A 19,404-nucleotide genomic window follows, 5' to 3' on the forward strand; every position below is an offset into this window, starting at 1 on the left:
CTGCCATGCTTCTGCCCATTTTACCATCCAGACTGTCATCACAAAATATATAACTATCCTCATTCTGATTTATTACATTTCATATGATCTGCAAACTTTATAAAACTGCTCCCTATACCCCAGTCCAAGTCATTTATAAAAACTACAAAGAATAATGGACCCAAAAGTGATCCTTGGAGAACACTACTGCAAATCACCTCCCAGTCTGAAGAACATCGATCCACCACCATCCTCTGGTCTTGTCACGGAGCCAATTTTGTATCCATACTGCTACTTCCCCTCAAACTCATGAGTGTTCATCTTCTTCATAAGACTTTGTTGAATGCTTTCCCAAAAAATCTATATATGCAAACCCTACTGCCCTAATTAATTTTCTCCATTACTTCAAAGCACTCAACCAAGTTCGTCAGACACTACTTGCATAACAAATCCATGCAGGCTCTCATGGATCAACCCATGCCTTTCTAAAATGAAACTTTATTTCGTCCTTTATAATGGTTTCCAACGACTTCCCCACCACTGACACGAGACTGACTAACCTGCAATTTGTTGGTTTATCCCAATCCCCTTTCTTGAATCATGACATAACAATGATTATGACCAATGGCTTTGCTATTCCTATCTTAGATTCTTTGGGTAACCTCAGACACATTCCATCTAGACCAGGTGACTTACCAACTTTCAGTAATATTAATCTTTTTAGTAGGCCTGCTCTACCTATCACTATCATGCCCATAACTCCACATCATCCACCTTCTTTACTAAGGGAAGTGAAAAGTACTCTGGCTCTACGCAAGATTCTTTTAGGTCCTTAAGTCCAACTTCTTCCGGAGCATGCTGCTTAAATTTTGATAAAATGTTTCAAGATATCAATTTAAGATTCCTACTCATCTTTTCTCATAAACTCTCTTTACCTCTTGCAGCAAGCTTTTCAATTCCCTTCTGTATTTCCATAATTTTCCTTGTATTGACCGAACCTTGTTTTGGATATATCTTTTTAGAGATTGAAATAGCAGAGGCATTGATCATAATTTTTTTTCTATTTTATATTAATGGATAATTTATTTGACATCAAGGGTGCATTAGCTTTGGATGTTCTACCTTTTCCCTTCAAGGAATATTACCAGTTTGAACCTGAATTATTTCTTTCCTGAATGCCATCCATTGTTTCGTTATTGCTTTCAAATCATCTTTTCTAATCTGTGCAAAATTCCTTCTTAAATCACAGAAATTAGCATTGGCATTTTCATCTTTGATATTTTCTGCTTTTTTCCCACCATAATTACTTTAAACCAAGATATGCTGGAATCACTTAGCTAAATAACCTTCTACTGGAACGCACTTCTCTTGCCCTACTTCATTTCCCAGAAGCAAATCTAACAATGCTTCAGTTTTTTAATAGACTGGAGACCCATTGATCGAAAAAGTTCTCCTGCGCACATAGCAGAAATCCATTTCCTTCCCTAGCCTTAGATTTTTTTTCAGTCCACATTAGGATAATTTAAGTCTCCTAGTATCACTATTGATGTCACACGCATTTGAAATTTGCTGACATATGGGCACATCTATCTCCTCCTCACTGTTTGGACCTCTATTTAAAAAAAAAAGCTCCCAAAATAGTTTCCCCTCTGTTCCTCAGCTCAAGCCAAACAGATTCATTCCTAGAGCCAAGTTAGTTTAAACACTCGGCAACAATATTAGTTAACCTTCTAGCGAGGACATTGGTCTTGTGTTTGGTCAGGTGCAACCTGTCTGCCTTGTACAAGTGGCCAGTCAAAAGCATCTGAAATCCCCTCTGCTGCACCATTTCTCTGGGCATGCATTTACTTGCACTAGCTTCCTGTTTCTAAAATCACGACCACATGGCACTGGGAGTAATCCCGAATTTACCACTTTCGGGCTTCTGAAAATCTGCCTGAAGGGCCTTTTTATACCGATGTCACTGGTTGCAACATGGAACGCAACCTTTGACTGTTCCCTTCTCTTCACACAGTGCCAGCTTGGTAATATCCTTTAACCTAGCACCAAGGAAGCAACATACCATTTAACATTATTGGTCAGAAAATAGAAAACAAATAAGGTTTTATAAAGTGGATTCTGTCACGAATAATTGCTCGTTAATCTTCAAATACTCATTAATTAAAAAAAACCAGCAGTGGCAACCTAACAGGATGCAATGGGAAATCATTAATTGCGCTCCCCAGATTACTCAAAATGCACCCAAATGGCAATATGCCATGTAGATCAGGTAGATCCCAAGCTCAAGCCGTGTTATCTGGTCTCAGTGGCCTGTACTAAAAGAAAATGGGGAGGCAAAAATTAGCAACAGCTCAAGCATTCCATTAATGGTCGAAAGTATAAATGCCAGAAAGAGAAGCTTGGTTAACACAGCCAGTCATGTATCCTGGCTACAATCAACTCATCTGGTGAATCATAGAATCCCTACAGTGCAGAAGAGGCCATTCAGCCCACTGAGTCTGCACTGACTCTCTGACATCTTACCCAAGCCCTTTCCCCCACACTATCCCTGTAACCCCACGCATTTCAAATGGCTAATCCATCTAACCTACACATCTTGGGACACGGAGAGGCAATTTAGTTAGCATGGCACTCGACCTAACCTACACATCTTTGGACTGTGGGAGGAAACCAGAGCACCCGGAGGAAACCCACGCACCCAGCTTGGGTCAGTCTGTGTGGAGGTTGCACATTCTCCTCGTGTCTGCGTGGGTTTCCTCCGGGTGCTCCGGTTTCCTCCCACAGTCCAAAGATGTGCGGGTTAGGTTGATTGGCCATGCTAAAATTGCCCCTTAGTGTCCTGAGATGCGTAGATTAGAGGGATTAGTGGGTAACATATGTAGGGATATGGGGGTAGGGCCTGGGTGGGATTGTGGTCGGTGCAGACTCGATGGGCTGAATGGCCTCTCTCTGCACTGTAGGGTTTCTATGATTCTATTTCTATGACACAGGGAGAATGTGAAAACTCCACACAGTCACCCAAGGCCAGAATTGAACCTGGGTTTCCGATTCAACTACTGTGCCACCGTGCTACCCCAGTGAGTTAGACAATGCAGCAGAATCTCACTGACCTCAGTCAATGCTGTGGCTAGCGTAAGTCAGCTTCAGATGAGGAGCATAAAATCATGAAAAAAAACTATAACTCTGGAAAAGTTCAAAGATTCAGGGCAGTGGTTAGCTTACTATCATTAGCAGAGTGTAGTAACCTCATAAAACATCAGCTCTTAAGTTGATGTACTATTTTAAGAAAGTATGCCTTTACTTTATGTCCAAAAGATGACATACTTTATTAATTTTTTGAACATTTGATGCTTTCATTAGATGCGAAAGTAGGAAACAAATTCCATTAGGGCATGCTGAAAAACTACTTACCATTACATTTCATTTTTGTTCTTGATCAATTGACCAGTATCATAAATTGTAGATAGTTCACTTAGGTTATGAACATAAGAAGATGCCATTTTGCCTTTCTTCTTCGTAGATGTGCCCAGGAAGTTCTTTTGCATCACTTCCTGTTTTGGGAACAACCAAAAAAAGCTATGGAATTTACTGAATTTAAACTTTTTATTCACCTAAAACTGAACAAAGTTTTCTTACCAAAAAAGTTAAAATTAATAATCGCAAAGGACCAAGAGAAGTGAGATAAAGGGAGCTCTTGGGCACAGCTCTGAACAAGAAAGGCAAAAAATGTATTCTCAATTCCACTTCCTATCCAACCAGATAACCAGAGTAATCGAAAGACAATTTTCAGGAAATGTACTTCTCCTGAGTTGGAGAATGCTTTTGGTTTTTTTTTCAGAGCAGTGAAGTAGAACAAAGTCTGCTCAACAAATAAATTGCTCCATCACCTCAAGACCTAAATTCAGTCCAAAGAAAAATAAGGCACAAAGAGCACTATCATGAATCTGAAGCACAGATTATCTTTGTCACATCTGAATCAGTTCACCTGCCCAATGTCACCTTTGTTCTCCCTTACTATTTTTAACTTGCAATTTGTTCTCCCTTTGTGCCTCCTCTCTTTGATATCCTTATATCCCTTTCATTCTCGCATTGATGCTGAACCTGTAACGGGCTAAAAAAGGCAGGTGCAGCTCAGGTCAGATTGGCTCCAATTCCACAGCCTCATGTTGCAACTGAATGCGAGGAGGCATTTGGCAATGTGGGATGGACAGGCTTCAAAACTAAATGCGCATAAATTTAGAGTTGGAAAGGCAAGTATTTTACTGTTAACTTGACATTCAATATGGGGAAATGCATCTTTTGCACACTGCAAGACAAGGGAACATCACTGTAATTGGACTCCAAATCGAAATGATTTAATAATTAAAATAACAGATTAAAATGCACCACATTTCTAAAACTAAATCACCTGCATATTCTAGAATATTTCAATAACTAAACAAATATAATTATGTAGATTATCCAATATGATTTCTTCTGCAACAAAGGTTCAATTTGTTTTAAAAACTGCACACCCAGAGATATGAATATATTAAAACACATCTTGCAACAATTAAAAAAGCTTTTTAGAAGCTGCCAATATAAATGTTTTTGCACACAGCATTCAGCTGAAAAACAAGTGCAGCTTCATCTTACAACTTCCAAAGATCATCAAAATTGTTTTAAAAAATCAGTTACAGAGCCAATAATCATGGTTGAATATATTTGTATTTACAGCAAATATCAGAACATGAAATTAACATATGCTGTCAAAATCAAAACTATAGAAGTTTCCAGCACAGGAGACCAATCGACTGGTATCAGCATTGGACTAGTTCTTTACTGGGGAAATCTAAAACTGCCCTACTCTTTTCCCGTGGCCTTGCATTATCCTCTGCTTCAAATATTAATCCATTTATTCCTTAAAGGGCACGAGGGTGCCTGCCACAATGGCTATAAAACATTTGATGCACCAATAAACTCCTGGGTAAGGGAATTTCTAACTTCACATTCTCAATAACAGCTTTAAACTGATAACCCTGACCAACTTCACAGTCAGCTGGAACAATCTCCCTATTCACCTTGCCAAGAGTACATCATTTTGAAAACCTCAACAAAACATTCACGTGGTCTGTCCTACACCAAGGTAATTTAGATAACTCACTTATCCTTATAAATTATTTTGAGACCCTGCGACCTCCCTTTCTTCCTTTAAAGCCTACACCTTTGACCAAACTTTTAGTCATCCACTCTAATTTCTGCGCCCCCCCCCCCCCAAAGCTTGGCAGCCATTTCTTTCCATACATATTTCAAAAAGTGCCATGGAATTTCTTCTGCATTAAAGATGCTATACAAGTGCAAATTTTCCATCTAAGGTCTCAATATGTCCTACAATCCAAACTACAGAATACTCGCATTATGGCCAACTATTGCCAAATTTACCATCACCGTTTTCCTTTTGCATTCTAAGCTTCATTTATAAAACATTTTTCCCTCTGCACAAATTTAAAGGGAATTGTGTAATTGTAAAGGGGGTCTCTATTTACCCTCACTTTTCTGTATCTTTTCATTTATACTCCTATTCCTCATGTTTATTTCCAAAATGCATTACTTCACACCTATCCAGATTCCATTTACTGCCAGACATATCTATAGAAGACATCCGGAGGATATGTTTGCCTAAAACCGTATAGACATAGAAACATAGAAAACTACAGCACAAAACAGGCCCTTTGGCCCCACAAGTTGTGCCGAACATATCCCTACCTTTTAAGCCTACCTATAACCCTCCATCCTATTAAGTCCCATGTACTCATCCAGGAGTCTCTTAAAAGACCCTATTGAGTTTGCCTCCACCACTACTGACGGCAGCCGATTCCACTCGCCCACCACCCTCTGTGAAAAACTTCCCCCTAACATTTCCCCTGTACCTACCCCCCAGCACCTTAAACCTGTGTCCTCTCATAGCAGCCATTTCCACCCTGGGAAAAAGCCTCTGAGAGTCCACCCGATCTATGCCTCTCAACAATGTTGTCCCATTGTTTAAGAAGGGGAACAGAGACTTCCCCGGGAATTATAGACCGGTGAGTCTCACTTCTGTTGTCGGCAAGATGTTGGAAAAAATTATAAGGGATAGGATTTATAGTTATTTGGAGAGTAATGAATTGATAGGTGATAGTCAGCATGGTTTTGTGGCAGGTAGGTCGTGCCTTACTAACCTTATTGAGTTTTTTGAGAAAGTGACCAAGGAGGTGGATGGGGGCAAGGCAGTGGACGTGGTATATATGGATTTTAGTAAGGCGTTTGATAAGGTTCACCATGGTAGGCTTCTGCAGAAAATGCAGATGTATGGGATTGGGGGTGATCTAGGAAATTGGATCAGGAATTGGCTAGCGGATAGGAAACAGAGGGTGGTGGTTGATAGTAAATATTCATCATGGAGTGCGGTTACAAGTGGTGTACCTCAGGGATCTGTTTTGGGGCCACTGCTGTTTGTAATATTTATTAATGATCTGGATGAGGGTATAGTTGGGTGGATTAGCAAATTTGCTGATGACACCAAAGTCGGTGGTGTGGTAGACAGTGAGGAAGGGTGTCGTAGTTTGCAGGAAGACTTAGACAGGTTGCAAAGTTGGGCCGAGAGGTGGCGGATGGAGTTTAATGCGGAGAAGTGTGAGGTAATTCACTTTGGTAGGAATAACAGATGTGTTGAGTATAGGGCTAACGGGAGGACTTTGAATAGTGTGGAGGAGCAGAGGGATCTAGGTGTATGTGTGCATAGATCCCTGAAAGTTGGGAATCAAGTAGATAAGGTTGTTAAGAAGGCATATGGTGTCTTGGCGTTTATTGGTAGGGGGATTGAATTTAGGAGTCGTAGCGTTATGTTGCAACTGTACACAACTCTGGTGCGGCCGCACTTGGAGTACTGTGTGCAGTTCTGGTCCCCACATTACAGGAAGGATGTGGAGGCTTTGGAGAGGGTGCAGAGGAGGTTTACCAGGATGTTGCCTGGTATGGAGGGGAGATCCTATGAGGAGAGGCTGAGGGATTTGGGATTGTTTTCGCTGGAAAGGCGGCGGCTAAGAGGGGATCTTATTGAAACATATAAGATGATTAGAGGTTTAGATAGGGTGGATAGTGATAGCCTTTTTCCTCTGATGGAGAAATCCAGCACGAGGGGGCATGGCTTTAAATTGAGGGGGGGTAGTTATAGAACCGATGTCAGGGGTAGGTTCTTTACCCAGAGGGTGGTGAGGGATTGGAATGCCCTGCCAGCATCAGTAGTAAATGCGCCTAGTTTGGGGGCGTTTAAGAGATCCGTAGATAGGTTCATGGACGAAAAGAAATTGGTTTAGGTTGGAGGGTCACAGTTTTTTTTTTTAACTGGTCGGTGCAACATCGTGGGCCGAAGGGCCTGTTCTGCGCTGTAATGTTCTATGTTCTATGTTCAACATCTTATATACATACCTCTATTAGGTATCCTCTCATCCTACGTCTCTCCAAGGAGAAAAGACCGAGCTCCCTCAGCCTATCCTCATAAGGCATGCCACTCAATCCAGGCAACATCCTTGTAAATCTCCTCTGCACCCTTTCAATCTTTTCCACATCCTTCCTGTAATGAGGCGACCAGAACTGAGCACAGTACTCCAAGTGGGGTCTGACGAGGGTCTTATATAGCTGCATCATTATCCCCGGACTCCTAAACTCAATCCCTCGATTGATAAAGGCCAGCACACCATACACCTTCTTAACCACCTCCTCCACCTGCGGGGCCGATTTTAGAGTCCTATGGATCCAAAATGTCATGTGCAAACTTTGAGAGTTAGTGTTCACCTTGTTTCAAGCACAAACCATATTCATATTCTGTGTAAACAAACTACTTAATACACTTTAGCATTTTGAATCTTTTTCTCATTCAAGTATCACTCATTTATCTTGTTTTCTGTCTGTTAATCAACTTTACACAGATGCTGCTACATTTCCACATAAAAGCACACCCCTGAGCATTAATAACAAGCCTTCCGTGCAACGTCTTATTGAATGCCTTCTAAAATCTATATATATGTATCAGTTAATGCATTCCTTTATCTATAGTCACTTCAGAAAAAAACATTAACTTGTCAAACATGATTTACTTTCAATAACTCTGTGCTGGTTGACCTTGATAATACATCAATATCTCAATGTTCATTAAATTTATCCTGAAGTAAACAAATTCTAACAGCTTGCCCATAACCTTTTACACTAGCTGTTGTATTGTTATCTAATTTATCTTCCTCCCTCTTCTTGAGTAGAGACTCGCACTGGGTCAAAATCATGGGACTACCTCCCTAACAGCAGTGTACCTACACCACGTGCACTGCAAGGCAGCAACTCAACACCACCTTCTCAAGGAAAATTAGGGTTGACAAAAAATGATGGCCTAGTTAATGCTGTCCACATCCTGTGAAAGAAGCATTTTTATACAAAAGGTGGACTGGCAGTCTCAGGATCTCTCCCACTTCTTTTCTGATTTCTTTCAGCAGCCAACAGTGAACACCCTCAGTTCACTGATGCAGCCACCTTTCTGTTCTAAAATAATTTCTAACTGTTGTTCCATCACCTTCTCCTGTCCACCTGATTACATAATTCTAAATTTGTAAAAACTAACAAGGTGTCAGTCCAATTAGCAGCCAAGAAACAGGCCTGTGGTTGGAAGGAGAGAGCATGGCTCAGTTACTAAATGAGCATTTAGCATCTGTTTTCACTGATGAAAAGAGAACTACCAAAGTCATAGTGAAATAAAAGGTAGCTGATACCAGATGGCCTAAAATGATGAAGCAGAAGTATTAGAAACACTAACGAAAGCTGATTAGTCACCAGGTCCAGATAGGATGCATCCTTACTGTTTCCTTTCATACAAATAGTCAACCTTTATCATATTAATTTTCAGTCCTTCTAATCTCCCTTTTCATCTCACACTTTCTATACTCCCTCCTCACTTATATCATCCAAAGCCCTTCAAGTTTTAGTTTTTGATCAGTGTTTATCCGCAAAACTGCGCAGTTTGATGCATTCTCTTTTCATCCAACAAGTACTCCAGCCTTCTTGTATCTGAAGCTTTTATTTCCATTGATTGGCTGGTTGCTCATTTTTGTGGAGATGCCGGCTTTGGACTGGGGTAAGCACAGTAAGAAGTCTCTCAACACCAGGTTAAAGTCCAACAGGTTTATTTGGTGGCACAAGCCACAGGCTTGTTGGACTTCTTACTGTGCTAATTTCTCAACCCAGTTAACTTGGGTTAGATCTCTTTTTATCTCAGCACATTTGTCCTTTTACATTGATGTTTATAATTTTTACAGTTTTTTTTCTACACCCAAATTGGCTATCTTGTCATTATTTCCCACTCAATATCATTTCTCTAATGTTTTAGTTGGTAGCTAGTTTAGAGCACAGAATCACAGCTAATATTTCACTGCAATAACGAGGGAATGCTGCATCATCAGCAGTGCTGTCATTTGGCCAAGCTGTTAAATCTGCTTGTTAAGATGGAAAAATGAAGTATTACCTGAAGAATATGGGAATTTTACCAGTATCCCAGACATTCCTCAGACGACAACAAAACAGGTTTGCTCATTTGTTACATTTACTGTTCATGGGATCTTGCTGTGCGCAAATTGGTTGCTGCAATTTCCTACATTGATTATGAAATGTTTTGGATTAGAGGATGTAAAAGACACTCTAGACTTCTGCTAATTCTGGATTGCTTGAAGGAGAAATGGAGATTCACTCATCCTCAATGGAAGAGTACAGAAATCCTGGGAAAACATCATGAATTTGATCTTTTTAAGCACCAAATTCCCATTTTTGCAGTGTTGTTTCGCTTGCTTAATACGAATTTTTGCAATTGTTTTAGTACAAAAAAGACTGACTCGTGATGAGCAGATTTGTACACGGGTGCAAGCTTGGCTCCTTTCCTCACTCGTTGTTTGCCCTACTGCATTTCCCAAAACCAAATCAAGCAATACTATAGAGTGCAAGTCAGAGAAAATTACATTCATAGTGTGCTTTTGTCAGACCGAACACATTGGTGGGTTCTAGTCAACTGAACATATAGGAAATATTTAAACCCTTCGCTTAACTGCTTGTGCTTATCAGTTTGAAAAGGAGGTGACCTTATACAGGTATATAAAACAGTAAGTGATATGGAGATAGCGCCAGAAAATTATTTCATTCTAAATTGTCAGGGCAGACAGGGGGCATAGATTCAGGAGTGCTGTCCCACAGAGTTACCAATACATGGAACAGATAGAGCAATGAAGGTTATTTGGGGAATGGTAGCATAGCTCTGAATGGATTAACTAAAATTCATCATTCATCTTGTGATCTAGTGACGCCAGAGCCAATGTCCCACATAAGGTGTTTATTCAGCATGAGTGGATTTTAAGCAACTCAATAAGATCATTTGAGACAAAAACATTCAAACAGACCAACTTGTCTTCAAGGTCAAAATGCCCAAGGCACTACACAAGAATGTCATAAATCAAATTTGTCACTGGGCCACATTAGGAGACATTGGATGACCAAAAGCTTGGTCAAAGAGTTAGGTTTTAAGGAATGCCTTTGAGATGGAGAGGTTTATGGATGGAATTCCAGACCTTCAGCCTTGATAGCTAAAGGCCCAATGATGGCACAATTTTAAAAAACGATTCCTCAAGATGCGCCCAGACACAAGACGGTTGTGGGATTGGAGGAGATTATCAAAATAGGAAGGGAGAGGCCATGTAGGGATTTCAAAACAAGGATGAGAATTTTAAAATTAGCTATTATTTACTCAGAGCCAATGCAAAGAGGTGAGCATAGGATGGGCGAACAGCACTTGATGCAGGTAAGTGAACAAGCAGAGTTTTGGATGACTTCAGGTTTACTGAGGATTATGAAAACTGCTAGATAAAGAAAATGTTTTCTTTCCTTACAACCCTCTTGTCATATCTAACGGAGATCAGCTTCAGAGCACATATCCATACCACCATTAAGACTGATTGCCTCCATAACATCACCCAACTCCATAATTGCCTCAGCTCAGCTACTGCTGTAACTCCCATTCATATATTTGGTCTTGACATGACTATTCCAATTCACTACCGGTTGGTGTCTCACATTATATCCTCTGTTAACTTCAGGTCAACAAAAGTTCTGACACCAGTGCCTGAATCGCACGTACTCTTGTAGGTGTTCACTGGCTTACTTTAAAATTCATTTCAATATTCATTCAATACATTTAAAATTCTCATCTTGTTTTCAAATTCCTAAGCTTCACCCTATCTCTGTAATGTCCTCTGGACCCAAACCTCTTCAATATCTGCGCTCCTTTAATTTCAATCCATGAACATTCCCCAATTTTAATTGACCCAACAAGTTGGCCATACTTTCAGCTGCCAAGACCCTAAACTCCAAAACTTCCTCCTTCAAGATGGTTCATTAAATCCATCTCTTTTACTAAGCTTTTGATGATCTGCCTCAATGTTTCCTTATGTGACAAAGAATCAAGTTTTGCTTTATAACTCTCCTGTGAAGCACCTTGTTCCATTTTATTACCTTAACGCTGCTATATAAATACAAGTTGTTTTTGTAATTAAAAAATCATTTAGACTTGAATGGGAAAGCCCCAACTTTCTCTGGCGTGTCCAGTGAGTATCCATCGCGCTGTTCGATGCATTTAAATGTTGAGTCACTCAGCAAGATAGTGAAGCTTCAGGAAGACAACTCTGTCAGCAACTTTCGGATTTCCATGTGTAACTGCGCATTTGTGATTGCCAGAAGTTGCTGTCCAATTGACTCTTAAATAATGGTGAGTGCTGATAGCCTTATTGATAAACACACTGCAAAATCTGGGCCACTGAATTGCTCGGGGATGGTAGCAGGCTGCACAGCACACAGAAGCCTCAAACAAAGGTCTGGTAGTACTTAAATTCCTTATCTTGGTTACACTAAGATAGGGAAGCACCTCGCTAAAGTCAGATGATTAACCACAAGCAAAGAAAGAAACCAGCGAGCATTTGTCACCCTTGCACAACTACGAAATAGCTATGGAGTAACCATGGCAGGAGCCTCAGAGCTGGTTACCAGCTTGTCCTCTCATCTCCAAGTGCACGGGGACATTCTAGGAATGGGAAAAATGGAGAGCAAAAAAGTGGTATCAATGCAAAATATACAATATGAAAACGAATCATTTGCAATTTTAATTCATGGTCAGACAGCATGTTCTGCCACTATAGCCCACTAAAATGTCTTTGTAACCCAGATTTACTTTAACTGATTTGATTCACAATCAATATTACGAGGGCATTGGTTCAATTTCTGGTTGATGACTTAGTTGTTCAATAAGTCTGAGTTCCTCTGTTTGCAATAAAAAATTACCACCTAATTTCACCTACCCTTCCAATCAAATCTGCACAACTGCAAAAAAGCAAATACAAAAAGCAAAAGGTCTGTACAGAACACAGCACAATATCTATTACAAGACTGATTCTTTAATGGTGAAGTGTGCCAACAATCTGCATAATTCAATTGTTTCCACTGCAACTCATGACTTTTGTACACAACTTTCTTGCTTTTCTGCTTAATCTGAAAGGATTCATCTAGCAGTGCAACTCCTTGTAACAAATTTAAACACAGCTTGATTGGTGGGATAAAAAGTTTTCATTTTCTCTTTGGACTCCAAATACTGCAATATGTATCTACTTCTCCCTGTCTTCTCTCTACACTTGTCTTGCTGCTGTAGTGAATTGTTGTCCTGATCTAGTTTCGGCCAAAGAAGCAAATGTCCTCAACTCTGATTTGTTATGGGATAACGGTGAAACAACTTCTTAACAGCTAACAATCTTGCATCGGCAAATATGCCATGGTGAGCATTAAGATCACATACAGGGGAGTAGATCTAACTTTATCAAATTTACATTTATTAAAAGCAGTGCAAAAGTTTTTCTGAATGTTTTCAGGTTTGCTGATATTATTAACAAAGCCCACTGTTAAAACATATTGTTATACACAAGTATTAGTGAGAACAAGTCGGGGGAGGGGCACTACCCTGACAATGTGCTAGCTCATTTATACCTCCAACACATGAAGTCCTAGAATGGTTAAGTCATGCCTGAAGAACTGGACTGAATTTTATGAAGAGTATTTTTTGACTGAAGTAGCATTAGCCTGGGGAATGGCTATACATGTTACTTAGATGGGTTTCTAGAAGGCATAAATAAGGGACTGTTACCTACAGTGGAAGTTTGTTGAAAGCAAATTATTGACTTGAATAGGTAATCGGCTGAGTGAAAGTAAACAATAAGGATAATGGACAAACACTTCTGCACACACAGGGTGGTAGAATTTTGGAACACTTCTAACTGTAAATTTCAAATCTGGTTGATAGATATGTCATCCAAATGTAATAAGGGATGTGGGACAGAGGCAGATAGGTGGAGTTAGGCCAGAGATCAGTTATAATCTCACTGAATTGCAGAAGAGAGTCAAGGCTGGCCGACTAATTGAGAATTATAACAAGCTAAACATCTTTCCCATTCTCTGATACTTTTCTCATATATCCTTCTCAAAGAGCACTAACACAAACAAAATCACTTCAGTTCACATGTTTACCTGAAAGTCAACCATGGATGAATAAACCACCCATTGAGGAAAATGGAAAATCAAAAACATATTGTGGCACAAACAAACAAAATCAGTGAAGACCTTACTTATAAACAATGTTGGCTGAGTGAATGGGTTCCCTCACGTCCATAAACCTACGTGCAGAGCAGTTACATCACAAGTCACAGAGCAATGCAAAATGGCATATCAGGCACCATTTAGCTTTATCATAGAATAGAAATCATAGAAACCCTACAGTACAGAAAGAGGCCATTTGGCCCATCGAGTCTGTACCGACCACAATCCCACCCAGGCCCTACCCCCATATTCCTCTAAGCTGCACATCTCAAGACACTAAGGGGCAACTTAAGCATGGCCAATCAATCTAACCCGCACATCTTTGGACTGTGGGAGGAAACGGAGCACCTGGAGGAAACCCACGCAGACACGAGGAAAATGTGCAAACTCCACACAGACAGTGACCCAAGCCGGGAATCGAACCCAGGTCACTGGAGCTGTGAAGCAGCAGTGCTAACCACTGTGCTACCGTGTCGCCCATATTACACTTATATTACAATCTTGTATTGTATTACAAGCTTATATTACAAGCTTATATTACACTTTCTGCTTTTCTGGTCATTTTGAATCTAAAAACCCATTATACTATGCACAGCTTTCCACATCATAAATTTAGTTAAACTGACAGTCAAATGTTTGTCAATAAACAAGTATTTGACAATAAGACAACCATTTCTAAATCAATGTTTAACCACATTAGTATGCATAACCAAAATGCTGGCAGAGAAAATCATAATTACTTAAAGTCTTGAATCACAAACAATATAATATACTGGTTATCCTATCAATGTTTCAAGTGTCACTCCAAATAACTTACATTCTTGGAGAGGATAGGGGAGTGGAGGGCAGAGAGAGGGGCCGAGTACTCAAAGGAAAAAAAACTTGGTTTTTGATAACTTTATCACATCTCTCAAAGATTTCTCCAAGGTATTTCAGAGCAATGAACTATTGTGAGTTGGTGACAACTATTTAGGTGAATCCTGGAACTAAAAACTAGTCTCGGTAACGTGTACTCATAAAAATCTACCTAGTTTACCAATGCCATGTCTGCTGTTCTTTCTCGGTCAGGTCTTAAGTGTGACTCCAGGCCCACAACAACGTGATTGACTCTTAACTGTCAGAGGCCACTCAGTTCAAGACCAATTAGGAACGGGCAACAAATGCCTTGCCAGTGAGGCCCATGTCCCATGCAAGAATAAAAAGAAATGGCCAGTTAATCTCTCTTTGGTACCATTGAATGATAAGGGACTGTTGGTTAGGACATAATAAGTCGTCTCACAACACCAGGTTAAAGTCCAACAGGTTTATTTGGTGATGCCAAATAAACCTATTGAGCTTTAACCTGGTGTTATGAGACTTCTTACTGTGTCCACCACAGTCCAACACCGGCATCTCCACATCATGGTTAGGACATAAGACTATTCTTCAAATTACGGTATATCTTTTGACATTAATCTGAATCAGACCAAGTAAATGGCCTCAATTTAACATTTCATTCAAAGAATAGTACCTTCAAAGATTGATCACTTTCTCCATAACTACAATGAAATATCAGCCTAGAATTTACACTGTAGACCAGGAGCAAAGCTTGAACACCAGAGCTTCTGACTCAGATGCAAGAGCTCTACCATTTAAGCCTAGCCAACCCTATGGGAACAGTAGCATAATAATGATGTTACTGGACTAGCAATGGGGTAATGATGAGCGAATGAGTAAACAAACTATCACAAGGGTCCTGTAAAACCAAGTTTTCCACTGATGTTACAAACATCAAGTGTCTGCATATTTTGTCTATGCAACCTGGAAATAATGACAATTGATGGCAATGACAACAAGGTCAGATATGTATAAATTCATGACATGCCATTTCATGAAATCGTGCCACACTGTATAGTGTTCACTGGTGGCACAAATGCTATCATGGCAACATTTGCTCTGCTGTGGCTGATCTTTTTGTATTCAACTAATTCTTCAGAGCTGAATTCCAAGACAAACTTGGACACTCATAACACAAGACCACTAAAACCAAATCCCTTTGGTAACATCTGAACAGCTAGATAACATAGCCAAGATATGAAAAGGATAAATTGGTGTTAGATATCCATACAATAAACATTTCCAAAATGAGGCTGTGTGGATTACACCTAAAAGTAACAAAAATCACAAGTTTGTTAAACATCAGTTGGCCATGACACATTCTTTAAATACTATTGGTTTCGATAAGGAACGACATTCTGATGAAAAAGAATTATATTTCTCTGAAATTCATCATAAATGAATACAACGTTGACAATTAACCACAAGACTTAACTAGATTCTCAAAACTCAACTGATCTACCTGCTTCATCCAAACTCCCAATAATGAATCATAGTCTCAGTACTCAGCCTAATCTAAGCATACATTTGTTTAAAAATTGAAACCATGTCAAATGGAAATAGTGTTGAAATAATATTGATGCAAAGATGGAAGGCTGTATTATTGTACAGACTATACAGGAATATGTAAAAATGGATTGCCCAAGTTCTAAGTAGCACCATATAGAGAACAGAAAAAGATTGTAGAACAAATCTCACAAGAAAATAAACCTAGCAAGAGTTTCAGATGACTTTGAACCGTTAAGTATAATTAGAACACTGAACAACAATATTAGGTTACAGATTTTTGTATATTTCAGAGTTTTTTTGTCAACAATTCTATGGCAATACAAAATCACCCCACACTGTGTTACTGCAGTTTGAGGCTGTTTGTAGGGAAGATTTAATGAACACAATTATAGTCTATTACTTTCTAAGTTGATTAAAATCTCTTAAAAATTGCTTAATTTGAATTACCAAACAATTCACACTTGCTCCCCTCCGCCCCCAACTCCTAGCAAAGAACTTTGAATTCACAGGAGTATTTTTATCCAGCAAATAATTGAAATTTAATGTGTGTTGTTTATTGCATTAAAGGCTAACGGTGGGCACGTGAAATTCCACCCTACTGCTTTCCCCATCACCACAGCTCCTTGTCAACATTCAAATTCTCCAATGCATTGCTGGCAGCCTGGGATCTCAACCCTTCATAAATTACAATTCAATCAGAACATCTCAGCAGGCATCCTTTCATAAAATGCTCCAGATTCCTATCACTCCCAATTGCACCATCCAACTCCACATAATACTTCGACTTTGGGTTGCTTTACATTCTCTATCCACTCCACCACAAACAACAGCATTTTCACCTGCCAGGGTGCTGTTTCTGAAACTCTCTCTACATCTACCAACCGTTTTCAGAAAACTTAAAAACCCCTTTCTTCAGGCATGACTTTGCAGCCCTAATCTCTCGGGTTTTCTTGCTTTCCTGTTCAGTATGTAAAGGACTTTTTGCTTCAATGCAAAAAACATTTTGCACAACTTCCTATACACTGACGGCATTTGTACAACAAACACTTTTAATAGGCATGTTATTTTATACCCATTTGAACTCCGATTACCCTTTCCCTTCTTTCCCCTAGATTTTATCCTGTTAAACTTAAGGTTGTTTGACAGTTAAGTTCTATAATTGTGCTGCTGGTAGTGACAACCTGAGATGAAAGCTGTTTCACAAGAAACATTAAAGAACTTTGGCTGCAGTGCGATTTTTTTCTTCCCATTTATTCACCTACTCATGCACTCATCAACTGAGTGCACTAACCCTAATGCAGCATCAACATGCTAAATAAGTTAAGTGACAACACAATCACTGGAACATTGTAGAGATACTAAAGAGATAGGTCATGGCCAGCAGAGATCTGAAAAATACGGTGCGACAACAAATTATCTAGAAACATGTGTGTGAATTAGTTTCACATGTATTATGTACAACCTATTAGTTCCACATGTATTATGTATAACCTATCAGTTCAAATTGAAAGCATGAGCCTTGGCTTGACAGCAGAATTTTCAAATGAGTCAGGGGGTCAATGGCTCCAAGTCACATTGTACAGACTTGAGTGCAATCTGACACTGAGGGAATGCTGAACTGAGGGAAGCTGTTCTCTTTTGGATGAAATGTTAAAACAAGGCCAAGTACGCCTACTCATGCAAAAGTAAAAGATGCCATAGCACCACACAAAGGGCAGAGACTTTTCCTGGTGTCTGGGCCAGCATTTATCTCTCAGTCAACGTAAGATTGGCTTTTATTTATCAGACAGATGAATGTGGGACCTGGTTGTGTTTCCTTACGTTGCAACAGTGTGAAAGGTGAGATATAAATGCTCTTTATTGGTTGCAAAGCAATGAATTGGGTGATATAATTTTACGACAGTGGGCACTTCCCAAGCATTTAAACTAATCCCTTAAAGATAGGAACTAGGAGCAGGAATAGACCAATTCAGCTCCGCCATTCAATCAGATAATGGCTGATTGGTCCCTGGTCTCAAATCCATCTCCCAAGCTGTACTCCATATCCCTTTTTTAATTTGAAATATATCTATCTCCCTCTTGAAACCACTTAACGATTCAGACTCCACCATGCTATGGGGCAGCGAGTTGCACAAATTCAATACCCTCTATGAGAGCCTCTCAACCTATACCTGTGGCTTCATGATTGCCCCTTAAGAGGAAAACTGCCTGGTGTTGGGAGTGGAGAGAAAATAAACCATTGCCTGAACTTAAGTTTAAAGTTTATTTATTCGTGTCACAAGTAGGCTTATATTAACATTGCAATGAAGTTGCTGTGAAAATCCCCTAGTCGCCACACTCCGGCGCCTGTTCGGGTACACTGAGGGGGAATTTAGCACGGCCAATGCACCTAACCAGCACGTCTTTCAGACTGAGGGGGGAAACCGGAGCACCCGGAGGACAAGTGAGGCCTGCTAAGGTGAAGCCTGGTCCCCCACAAGGATCTTCCTACAACCTAGGTTAACCAGGGGGAGGGGGCACCGACCACAACAGTAGCAGCAAAGGCGATCCTGGGCAGAGCAGGGGCCTGCGGTGGGTGCGGCCGCTGGCTGGTTGGGTCCCCACCCCCAACACTACCGGCGCCCTTGGCAGGAAGGGGAACGTTTCTCCCTCTCTCTTTCTTCACAATCCCTCTTCACCCCCCCCCCCCCATCCCCCATCCCCCATCCCCCACGTCTATGCTCCCGCTCCAGGCCTCACCAGGTATCGCCCTTCTTCAGCGGTGTCTTCATCAGCGCCGCTGTGTCGGCGCGCTGCGTCTCCAGCTCGGCCGCTCCGCCCTCCGCCATGTTCGCTAGCAACCGCGCGGCGCATGCCGGGAACCCTCACCCTCCCTCTCCAGCCGGCGTCAGACCGCCTACGCCAAAGAGCGCAGCCGGCGACAGGATCATCCCCCCCCCCCCAATTGGGAAGCACGGCACTTCCCACAGGCGGGAGGACCCGCGGACCTCCCAGCTCCGCAAGGGGGACAAATGGACACACACTCAACGCGACCCTACACAGAACAGGGCTGCCAACCCTCCAGGAATGGAAGATCAATCTCCAGGACTCCTGCTGTAAACAGTCCCAGAGAAAAATCACAGGAAACATTTATAAAAAATAAAAGCAAAATTATTGCGTGTTGGCTGGAATCTGAAACAATCTTGCATTTATTTAATCAAGATGTGGGGGCGAGTCTGTAATGAAGTCTCCAGGGTTACATTTGGTAATCATATGTCCATCCCATCCCCATGCAATTTACGAGAAATTGTGTTATTTTTATTTTACAAGGGAGTGTGAAATAAAAATTGGATTAACTCCAAGATTAAAATCAGAAAGTGC

General features: G+C 40.6%; 1 protein-coding gene across 5 annotated transcripts in view; it reads right to left on the bottom strand.

Annotated features, from left to right (window-relative positions):
* Positions 1–18,908, bottom strand: part of usp15 (ubiquitin specific peptidase 15) — a 109,430-nt gene extending 90,522 nt beyond the window's left edge. For 4 of the 5 annotated variants that reach the window (XM_078219698.1, XM_078219697.1, XM_078219700.1 and 1 more), the window contains exon 1: positions 18,784–18,908. In XM_078219698.1, the coding sequence (XP_078075824.1) occupies positions 18,784–18,872 (89 nt within the window). In that variant the 5' untranslated portion in view covers positions 18,873–18,908. Of the gene's footprint in view, positions 1–3,390; positions 3,531–18,783 lie in introns of all 5 variants that reach the window. The other variant, XM_078219699.1, reaches the window with a different exon arrangement.
* Positions 18,909–19,404: the final 496 nt, after the last annotated feature.

The sequence above is a fragment of the Mustelus asterias genome, chromosome 9 (assembly GCF_964213995.1).
Source record: "Mustelus asterias chromosome 9, sMusAst1.hap1.1, whole genome shotgun sequence".
NCBI lineage: Eukaryota > Metazoa > Chordata > Chondrichthyes > Carcharhiniformes > Triakidae > Mustelus > Mustelus asterias.